Consider the following 11,847-nt stretch of genomic DNA (forward strand, 5'->3'; position numbering starts at 1 on the left):
CAGGAAACTCCTGACTCCTTAGCACACGTAATAAACAATTGTCCATGTATCAGTTCCTCCTTAGAAAGTCATAGGCCAGTTGAGCTACTCTTACCAACCTAGCAACAGAGAAAATATCTGTAATAAATGGCTAGGAAAAGCTGAGTCATACTCCACCATGGGTCTCACCCCAGGCACTGTGCCCTAAGTATGGGAAAGGAATCCCCAATACCCACCTTCTCCCTGAGGAGAAGAGCATGTGGACCTTACTTAGGGCACACTAACTCCAAAATTCTCCACAGTTCAATTCTGGAAGGAGAAGGGATTGACTGGCATAAGTGTGTCTCTCTAGACCACAGGAAAAGTAGAAAAGTGGCAGTTTTCTGTGGGCACATGAGTGATTCTAAGGGCTTCCTCTCCCAGAAGCAGTGCAAAGAAGGGACTTAGAAAGCACAGCTTCTTGTTTCCTCTTGGACAGGTTTATGACACACTCTACAAGGGGGTTCTTGGGGGCCTGGCATCTAACTAACTTAAATCAGGGAAGTAAAGGGACAGATAAAAGTGTTAGCCCTCCAGTAGCTTGAGAAACAGATTGGTGCTTCCTGTTCCTCTTTCCCCTGCTTACCCCAGTGGTAATTCTAGGTCTATTAGTCCCTCCTGCAAGAAGTTTGCACATATACTGAGCACTATAACTTAAAGGTTTCTAACCAAGTGACTTCAGTCTAGACCTCCTACCGCTAAGTAGGTGCAAATCTATCTAGACCACAGAAAAACCTGTGCTTAGTATAGGTGCAAAAGCTCTTCCAGGGGCTTTATCTCCCAGGAACAATGCAGAGAAGCTTTAAAAATGCAGATCCCTGTTTTCCTCCAGGAGTTTATTCCACACCACACATAATGCTCCTTGACTTTTTATATTAATAACTACCTCTTGAAGGATTCCATCCTAAACCTCTCACCTCTGGGGACAGAAAGGACTAGGCATGTGTCCATCTCCCTAAATCATGGAACAAACAGGTGGTCTTAAGTGGGTGTACAGACATTTCCAGGGGCCATATCCCTTGGAGCAGTGCAGAAAAGGAACAGAAATGTACAGATCTCATTTTCTCTCTGAAAGGTCTTGGGCACACTTCCGATGACTACTTGATGATCTGGTTTCCAATGAACTGGCATCAGGGACTTGATGGAGCAAGTAAACAACACCCTTGGCAGTTAGAGCCCAGGGCTCAGTATTTCAGGAGCCTTCTCTTCAATTTACCTTTAACAAATCCTGGCCCACGCATACTTTCCTCAAAGGACTAAGGCCACTCATCAAGTTCTACAACTTCTACAGCTCCCACCCCAGAGGCCTGTTTCCTTATGACCTGGTCTGGGAGTTGATGAGGTTTTACATTCTTAGTATCTCTAGACATCAGAAAACAGAGAAGTGGATGTACAATGGGCCAACCTCCAGCAGTTCTCTGCACTAGAACAGATGCAGCCTGAGAATGAGCACAAGCATTTGCCACAGCTCCTCTCCCTGACTGACTGCAGACAGTGGGAGACAAATACATGTTTTCAGCTGTATTTTGAGAATGAAAGAAACTGGAGCACATACCAAATATCCCAGCCTTTCCAGCTACATCCAGAGTCTAGATCCTACTAGACTACTGGCCATAGGGTACTGACAGGATGTGGTACACGCCAACCTCCAGTGGAAGGGGTGAAGGAGGTACCAAAACCAAGACAGCAGTCTGTAAAAGCTCTAGCTGGGCAGATTGGTAACATTCTTCTGTATGATGCCAGTCTCACAAGGCTGTAAGAAGCAACAGTATTACCTAATGCTCAGAAGTCAACATAGAGTCAAGGAATATAAAAAAAAAAAAAAAAGGGGAAATATATTCTAGATAAAAGAACACAATAAGGCTCCAGAAACTGACCTGAGTGAAGTAGAGATATGTGAATTTTAAAAAGATCATAAAGATATTTACCATGGTCAAAAGAGCAATGCAAGAACGAACTCAGAACTGTACCAAAGAATATAAAGTACTAAACAGAAATCATAGACCTGGACAATACTAAATCTGAACTGAAAAATTCAACAGAGGGGTTCAAAAGAGACTAGATCAAAGCAGATTAGTGACCCTGAAGACAGGTCAATGGAAATCATCCAATCTGAGGATAGAAAAAAGAGTGAAACAGGGTCAGCCCCATAGCCTAGTGGCTACAGGATCCCACACAGCTGACCACGGTTTGAATCCTGGTTCTGGCATTTTGAACAACATGCTGGACAAGTGTGTGTATATGCCCTAAATCCTGACAAGACAGAGAAAGGGAGAGGAAGGAACTGTGGCATAACCATGTCTCATTAAAGAGTGCTTTCTCCCTCTCCCTTTCTATTTCTCTGGGGAGTGCACATGCCCTCTGGCAATTAAAAAAAAAAAGAAAAAGAGTAAAATAGGTTGACTTATAGGACAAGGAGAACTTATGCAGTTGGTTTCTTTTTTTGTTTTGTTTTGTTTTTCATATTCCTTGGCTCTGTGTTGGCTTCTGAGTTCCAGAGGAAAAAAAGAGTGAAAAGGACAGAAAACATATTCAAAGAAACGGCAGAAAATGTCTCTAACCTGGGGAAAGAAACAGAAAGCCAGACCCAAGAAACCTAAATGACAGCATGTGAGATGAATCCGAAGAGATTCACATCAAGACACCTTGTAATCAAAGTATCAGAAATTTAAGACAGAGTGTTGAAGGCAGCATGAAAAAAGCAAATCGTTACATCTAAAGAACCTCCATAAGACTACCAGAAACTTTGCAGAAGGGTATAGGAATACATATTCAAATTTCTGAAGGAAAAAACTGCCAGTGAAGAATACTATATCCAGCACCCTGTCTTTCAACAATGACGGGGTAATAAAGAATTTCTCGAAAAAGCCAAAGCTGACAGTTTATCACCACTATATCTGCCTTAAAAGAAAGGATAAAGGATTCCCTTGTAAGATGAAGTAAGAGGACCCCATTAGTAACATGAATACAAATGAAGGTATAAGACAATATAAAAGAAAGTACATTGTCAAATTCAAAACCCTCTAATGTTGTAACAGCAATGTGTAAATCAATTATATCTCTAGAATAAAGCTTAAAAGTCAAAACTATTAAAAATAACTAAAACCTCAATAAGTTGTTAAGGGTTACAAATTACAAGAAAAGTAAAATGTGACATCAGACATATAAAGCAGAGGAAGAGAAAAAAATAAAATTTGTATGTGATAAAAATTAAATTGCCGGGCTAGTCGATGGCATGGTGGTTAAGGCAGCTGGATCCCACATGCTGGCCAGGCAGTTTGAGTTCTGAACCTAGTGGCTTGAGAAACACACTGAGCCTGTGTCATTAACTTAAAATATACTATTGTAAACGTAAAATGTTTTATATAACTTTCCAGATAACCACAACAAATAAAGTCTGTAATAGACATACACGGGTACTTCAAAAAGTTTGTGGAAAAATGGAAATAAAGTATGACTTTATTTTGGTGTATAAATAGATAAAAAGAGTCAAAGTACACCATTACTGAAAGAAATCAAACTACAGAGAAAGGAAGGAAGGAAGAAATGTACAAAGGATTTACAAAGTAAACAGAAAATAATTAATGTAATAGAAAGATACTCTATATTCATGAATTGAAAGACTATTGTTGGGACCAGCAGACAGCATAATGGTTATGTTGCTGGAGTCCCATGGAGTCGACCACAGTTCGAGTCCTGGACATGGTGGCTTAAAACTCATGCCAGGCACATGTAGGTGTGTGCCCAAAACCCCAAGAGAAGAATGGAGAAGAAACTAGCCATTACCCCGGGGGATGACTGCTCACTTTCTGTCTCTCTGTCTCATCTCTCCAACCAGCACACATGCCCTATAGCAAAAATCTCTCTCTCTCAAAAAAAGATAATATTATTAAAATCCCATCTTATCAAGGCAATCTACATAACCAATGCAATCACCATCTAAACTGCTGTGATTCTTCACAGAAATGGAAAAATGGAATCTTCAAATTGATATGAAACCACAAAAGACCACAACTAAGCAAAGCAATGCTGACTAAAGAGAATAAAGTTGGAGATAATCATACCACCACATTTTAAATATTGTAACAAAGCTATAGTAATCAGAACAGCCTGGTACTGGCATAAAATCAGACACACTGGCAAAAGAAATACAATAGAGTCAAAATTAAATACATACACGTGTAGTCATTAGGTTTTTCAATACGGGTGCCTCAAATATACAATACAGAAAGGATAATAACTTTGATAAATGGTGTTGGAATAATTGGATATCCACATTTAAAAGATGAAAATGAATCCTCATCTCACTCCTTATATAAGAATCAACTCAAAATGGATGAAAGACTTAAACAAGATCTAATAGTTTCAGACTATTATAAGAAAACATCACAAGAGTAACTCCATGTTGGTCTGGGCATAGATTTCTTAGATATGACTCCAAGAGCACAGAAAGTAGAAGCAAAAATAAGCAAATGGGTAACAGCAAACTAAAAAGGTTCTGCACGGCAAAGGAGACAAGTAAATGTGAAGAGACAATCCACAAATTGGGAGACGAGACATTAATATGCTGTGCAAGAGAAACTAGATCTCACAAGGTGACTGCAGTTTGATTGTCCATTCTATCTGAAATGCACAGGGAATGTGCTTGAGTACCCAGGATTTGACTAGCTGGAGAGCTGGAGGAAGGAGATTGGCAATACCAGATCCTGTGAAGAGTGCTCCTCTTTCTCTTTCTCCCTCTCTCCCTCTCTCTCTCACTTCATCTCCTGCTCTCACTTGTATGTAGACATGCTCTACATGAATGAAAGGAAAAAAAAAAAAAAACTAAAAGAAAATATTTTAAAATCATACAGCAGGCAAGGAACTCAAACTACTTAACAACAAAACAAAATAAAAAAACTCTATTTACAAATGGCAAAATGGAGGAGAAGGGATTCGGGCATGGCCATCTCCCCTGGGTAGTGATTTCTTACTCTCTGTCTCTCTCTCTCTCTCTCTCTCCCTGGTGAGCACACACACCCTATGGCAAAAACCAATAAACAACAACAGCAACAAAATGGCCAAAAAACATAAATAGACCTCTCTCAAGACATGCAAATAGACAACTGGTATATAGGACTCCAAAAAGTTTATAGAAAAATAGAATTAAAGTATGAGTTGATTTTGGTGCAAAACAACAACAACAAAAAACACTAAAATCCATGCAGAGTTTTCTCATAACACACTTTCTTCTAATGAACTTTTTGAAGACCCCTCCCCATGTATAGAAAAACCTTCATCTCTAATCAAAAGAGAAACATGAATTAAAACAATGATCAAAATGGGATACTGACTGGCTATTATCAAAGAGATAAAGATAAATATTAGTGATGGTATGGAGAAAAGGGACTCCTTACACACTTTTGGTAGTAAATTAGGATAGGCATCCTAAAAGACAGGATGGAGGTTCCTCAAAATATCAAGACAGAATTATCATATGAACCACCCAGCAATCCTACTACTTTGGGTATATACCCAAAGTATTGAAATCAATATGCCAGAGATATCTACACTCCCATATACATTAAAGTGTTATTCATAGTAGCCAAGACAGAGAAACAACCTAAGTGCCCCTCAATACATAAATGGGATTTTTTAAAAGTAGTATATACACACACACACTCAAACACACACACATACACGCACACATATACACAACGGACTACTACGTAGCCTTAAAAAAACACTTGAAAATTCTGTCATTTATACTAACATGTATCAATCTAAGTAGACAAATACCATCTGATCTCAATTATGTTGCTATGGTTGGAAGGTGCCCCTCAAAAATTTCTGTATCAAAATATGGTTGAATTGTGAAGGTATTAAGAGGGTAGAAACCTACTCTAAATATGGTGTCAAAATGCTAAGCCTCTGGAAAGTGATTAAGATTCGATACAGTCCTCAGGGTGAGACCCTCATGATCAAATTCTGGTGCTTTAATAAAAGGGAGAAAGACACACAGAAAGGAACCCAGACACAAAAGCAAGCTCTCCTCTTCCTGTCATATGATACCTTACACCACATCTCAGGACTCTAAAGTGACGCTTAACCAACAAGAAGGCCCTTATGGGTCCCTTGACCTTGAGCCTCCAAAACCATCAGCAGATCAAACTTTTATTCTTTATAAATTATCTGGTATGTAATTTCAATTATTGGGTTGTCGGAAAAGTCAGAATATATTTTTCTATGTAAAATTCATCATGACTTTTCTGACAACCCAATATTAAGCTATAGAAAATGGTCTGAAACACATGTGAAATCAAAAAGTTAAACTCATAGAAGTAGTGAGAAGAACGGTGGTTACCAAAGGCAGGACACAGGAGGGAAAAGGGAAGAAAGATGATGGTCGATTAGTACAGTTATAATTAGACAAAAAGAATAGTTCCATCTATATTCTACGACAGAGCAAGGTGATAAAAAATATATTTCGAAATAGCTAAAAGAGGAGCTCTCAGGTGGCACAGCGGTTAAGGTACTGAACTCCCACATGGACGACCATGGTTCAAGTCCCAGACCTAGTGGCTTGCTTTTTCCACTTTTCCTTTCTCTTTCTTTCTGGTCAATTAAAAAAAAAAAATAGTAATAACAAATAAAATTAAAATAAGTAATTCTTTAAAAAAATAGCTAAAAATCTAAATATTCTCAATACAAAGCAAGGATAAATATTTGAGGTGATGAATATGCTAATTAATCTTATTTGATCATCCCATAATGTATACACATATCCTCCTCTGAAACCAGACCAAGAAGAGTATTGAGGTATATATCACTACTGCCAAGTTCCCCACTAATTTCTTCTGACACCCTGGGATGGAGGAGAAGGCCTTCAGATTAACATTGGGCATGAGTGGGAGACAAGGTTTTCCACAAGGCCACTGCTAGCATTAATCACCTTGAATTTCCTTGAGTGAAAAGGCCCCTTGTTTATCATCGTTCTTTTTTGCACCTTTCAGAATCCTATATTTGTTTTGCGTATATATGTATTTTTTACATACACACTTAGTTATACTTAGTGGGTAGAGTAGGAAAGAATGTATTTATTTACTCCTTTCCTCTGGTTATTATCTTCTATATCTTACTCACTTCTTCCCTTAGGAAAATCATGAAACTATATTACTATATCATCTCCCAGGTTTCCTGTTTTGCTTTTTTTTTTTTTTTCTTTTTGGAGAGGTTTTTGCTATAGGGCACATGCACTCGCCAGAGAGACAGAAAGCGAGAAATCACCCCCCAGGAGGGACGACCACGCCACAATCCCTTCTCCTCTATTTTCCTCCCAGGATCTTGGGCAAGCACGCACATGAGCCCGGCAAGAGTTTTAAGCCACTGGGGCGGGGACGCGAACCGCGGTCGACTATGTGGGAGACCAGTGACATAGCCATTACGCTAACTGCTGGTCCTGTCCTGTTTTGCTTTAATAATCAGGTCTTTAAGTCATGTAAATCCGATTTTTCTTCTAATCTATATGGATACCTCAAGATCATTTCCCACTGCTCTATAGAATGCATGTTTTTTCTTGCGCTTTGTATTCCATAATAGTAATTTATTAAACTATCCCATCCCCAGTCCATACTACCTAACTACTCAGAGCTATACAGAAAGCCACTATGTCTAGAAGAGCAAGTCCTCCTGTGTCAGTCATCTTAGTTTTTTGAGAGAGATTTCTGCTGTAGGCAATATGCACTCCAGAGACAGAAAGCGAGAAATCACCCCCCCCCAGGGGGATGGCCAATCCCTTCTCCATTCTCCCCTCAGGATTTTGGGAACACATGCACATGTGCCCAGCATGAGTTTCAAGTTGCTGGGTCCAGGCATTGAACCATGGTCAACTATATGATAGAGTCCAGTGATGTAACCATTACACCATCTGCTGGTCACTGTCAGTCTTATGAATCAGATTTTGTATGGTTTGAAAGTCTCCTCAAAATTCACATGTTGAGATTTGCCTGTGACAGAATTAAGAGGGTGAAAACTCAATCCAATTATAGTGTTGAAAAGCAGGGCTACTGGGAGGAGGGTAGGTTTAAGGCCATTACGGCAAGACCCCCTGACTGACTCCTGGTGGGTTTATCAGGAGAGGGGACAAGAAGAGTCTAGAGCAGTGACACAGATTCATGTACTATTGCCCCCACCATGTCCTGATACAGCCAGAAGGCCCTCAGCAGATATGGCCCTGGCCTGGGACCTCCACACCAGGAGCTGAATACACTTTACTCTTATAAATTACCCAGACTCAGGTGCTTTGGAACCTGAGGAACAGAAGGGACAAAATAGGATTCTATTTAGCATTACATTAAATATTTACAAATATATCACCATTTGAATCTATTATGTAATGCTTACTCTCTTTTGTATTTATTAGAGTTAGCTATTAATATTTTCTTTCATTTTATCATTTTTATCCAAAGAAACATACTACTTCTGTTTTCTAGTTCATTAATTTCTAATTTTACTTTAAAATTTTCCTGCCTCATTTTTGTTATGATTAATGCTTAACTTATGAACATAAATGAGACTACCTATTACAGTTCACTAATTTATCTATATCCAAATATATCTAATATGAAATTACATTTACTATTCTGTATTTTATGAACATTGATATAATTCGGCACAGTCATTCATATGCTCAAAGATTTTCTTAAACCCAAGTTCTTAAGTTAGAGTTGCTTCTTTTATCATTATTTTTATTGACTTAACATCTTTACCACTCTTTTATTATAATCTAAGTTACTTATTTAAGGATATCTTTAGTCAACCAATATTTAATCCAATCATTTATACATTTAGTGAGTGGAAGTTATATTTAAATTATGTTCATCTTTATCTTTTGCTGTTTGTTTATACAGCTTCATGAAAAAAACTTTTAGTAACTATGGCATACTTTTAATAAGAGGGTTTTACTCTTTTCAAGGAACCGTATTGAGTAACTTTTTTGAGCGGGGAGCGTGGCCCCACGGGCGCGGACAGGCATGGTCCCCACTGCCCGACCATGCCCAGCAGAGCCTGCGGCCAGCTTGCCTCACCGCAGGGGGACACACGTAGTCTGCAGGCGCCAGCACGTATTGGGGGCGAGCGCCCGAGCGAGAGGACAGAGAAGTCGCCCCGCACCTTAGACCCCGTGCTGCTTGAGTTCCTGGTGTGCCTGCTCTCCAAGAAGCCGCTCCGATATGAAGCAACAACAAATGAATTGATTAATCAAGAGCTGGGAATAGCCTATCTAACCATCCACGGGATTCCCAACCTGATACCACAGGCAGCCAGGACAACACGTCAAAATAAGAAGAAACAGAGCAGCACTAGCTCATAATTACACACACAACAACAGCTCAATTTCCTGAATATCAAGTACCTTTCAGTACAGGGTGGTGAGTAATTAGTGGAGGAGAAGGATGTTTCTGTCTCTCCCTACGCTGACTGTTCTTATTCCACTGGTCTCTTTAGCAGGGCCACTGGTCTCTTTAGCAGGGCTGTTCTACTCGGCCTGGGGGAAGAAAACTTGCCGCAGGGCTGCGAGCACAGCCAGCCTCTGCTCCTACAGCCTGTTCCTGCCAGTCACCATCCCCGTGTATGTGTTCTTCCTCCTTTGGACTTGGATGGGTATTAAACTCTTCTGGCATAATTAATTCAACCAGAGCCAGGATGGTGTATATGTCAGTGACAGGCTTGGGGCATCTATCTTTGACAGCCCAAGTAGAGGGGAATACTGGAGACCCATTTATTTTGCAGGAAAGACATTTTGCCATGTATCTGTCTGGGAGACTTAAGCTGCAGAAGATTCTTTCTCTGCCCTTTTTTTTTTTTTTGAAGGCTCTGATTTATAACTGTTACAACAAAGAAACATTTGTTGGAGATTAACCCCTGACTGTTATACAAGGACTATTATCTAAAAGTTAGTCATTTGTTTAGCTTCGAAGTCTTTGATAAAGTCACATGTTAGGGATGGCTGAAGTAATTCCAAAGGAGCTGTACTGGAGGAATTGTAGAGAAATGAATCTTACCCAGCTTGACAGAAAACCGTACAATGAAATGGAAATTAATGTACTTAACAATGATAAGTTTATAAAACTTTATAAAACTTCATTTCTTTGGCATCAAATGCTTATATTAATAATAAAATATTACATTTTAAAAATCAAAAAAAGAAAATTAACTTTTTAAGATTGCTGAAATTATTTATTAGTATAAAGACTAATAGCCATGTAAAAGGAAAACGTTGCTAGACATTATTAGCAATCACAGCAATCAGGGATATTATTTTGGACTGAAATGTGTTCCCCCAAATTCATATGCTGAAGCTCTGATCTCCAGTGCTTTTTTGAAAACAAGGTCTTTAACAATGTAATTAAGTTTAAATATGGGAATAAGGGCAAGGCATTAAACTTAGGAGACTTATAAGAACAGTGTCCTTATAAACAGAAAGAAACCCCAGAGTATGCTCTCTCCCTCTCTCCTACTACATATACCCAGGGGACAGGCCTTGTGAGCACACAGGATGGAGGTGCCTATCAACAAGCCAAGAAGAGAGACCTTACCAGAAACCAACCCTATTGGCCCCTTGATCTTGTACATCTAGCCTCTGGAACTGTGAAAAATAAAGTTCTACTGTTTGAGTCACTCAGCCTATGGTGTTTCATAAAGACAACCTGGCGGGCTAATACAGAAATGCAAATCAAAACTACAGCAAAATTCCACTTTGCATCAACTAGGGTAACTAGAATTAACAATTCAAATGATAACAAGTGTTGGTGAGAATGTGAAGAAATCGGAATGCTCACATACTGTCATCAGGAATGGGAAATGGTGCAGGCACTTAGGAAAATAATCTGGTAGTTCCACAAACAGATAAACCCAGAGATGCCCTATAACCCAAGAATTCTACTCTTAGGCATACACCTGAGAGAAATAAAATATATGTTTATGCAGAAACTTGAATATTTATACCAATACTATTCATAACATCCAAAGGGAGGAATCCCAAATGTCTACTGATGGACAAACAAAATGAAATATATCAATACAACGGAATACTACTGATCAAAAGAAGGATGAAGTGCTGACTTATACTATAACATAAACCGTGTAAACATTATGTTAAGCGAAAGAAACAAATCAGAAAATACTACATTATATGATTGCATTTATATGAAATGTCCAGAATAAGCAAATCCAGAGACGGAATATACCAGGGCTGGTGAAAATGGGAGAACAGGAAGGTGACAGTCAGGATACAAGTTTCTTTCTGAGGTGATGAAAATCAATTGCAGGGAACCAGCAGTTAGCGTAATGGCTATGTCGCTGGACTCCCACGTAGTCGACCGCGGTTCGCGTCCTGGACCCAGTGGCTTAAAACTCATGCCGGGCGCATGTGCGTGCGTGCCCAAGATCCCAAGAGGAGAATGGAGGAGAAGGGATTGCGGCATGACCATCCCCCCTGGGGGGTGATTTCTCGCTTTCTGTCTCTATGTCTCTCTCTGTCTGTCTGGCGAGCACACGCGCCCTACAGTGAAAATCTCTCCAAAAAAAAAAAAAAAAAATCAATTGCAGTGAACAATTTGTAAATACACTAAAAGTCACTCATCTGTAAACTTTAAATGGATGCACTGTATGACATGTAAATTATATTTCAATAGAGCTGTTAAAAATATTTTTTAAAAGGCGTTCTCCCAGGGACCAGCAGGTGGTGTGGTGGTTAAGGCACTGGACATTCCCACATGGCGGACCGCAATTCGAGTCCCGGACCTGGTGGCTTGCTTTCTCACTTTCTCCCCCCCCCCCGCTCTCTCCTCT

General features: G+C 39.5%; 2 protein-coding genes across 3 annotated transcripts in view; one reads left to right on the top strand and one right to left on the bottom strand.

Annotated features, from left to right (window-relative positions):
- ZNF658 (zinc finger protein 658) overlaps window positions 1-11,847 on the bottom strand; it is a 28,987-nt gene that overhangs the window by 4,746 nt on the left and 12,394 nt on the right. The window lies entirely within an intron of this gene.
- On the top strand, window positions 9,448-9,806 carry LOC102478762 (phosphatidylinositol N-acetylglucosaminyltransferase subunit Y-like). Its single transcript, XM_006168971.3, has one exon. The coding sequence runs from the start codon at window positions 9,450-9,452 to the stop codon at window positions 9,681-9,683; it is 234 nt and encodes a 77-aa protein (XP_006169033.1). The 5' UTR covers window positions 9,448-9,449; the 3' UTR covers window positions 9,684-9,806.

The sequence above is a fragment of the Tupaia chinensis genome, unplaced genomic scaffold (assembly GCF_000334495.1).
Source record: "Tupaia chinensis unplaced genomic scaffold, TupChi_1.0 Scaffold146604_1, whole genome shotgun sequence".
In the NCBI taxonomy this organism is placed as follows: domain Eukaryota; kingdom Metazoa; phylum Chordata; class Mammalia; order Scandentia; family Tupaiidae; genus Tupaia; species Tupaia belangeri.

Excerpts from the sequence above, each read along its gene's own strand:
- LOC102478762 (XM_006168971.3), top strand. The coding sequence starts at position 9,450 with ATGTTTCTGTCTCTCCCTACGCTGACTGTTCTTATTCCACTGGTCTCT.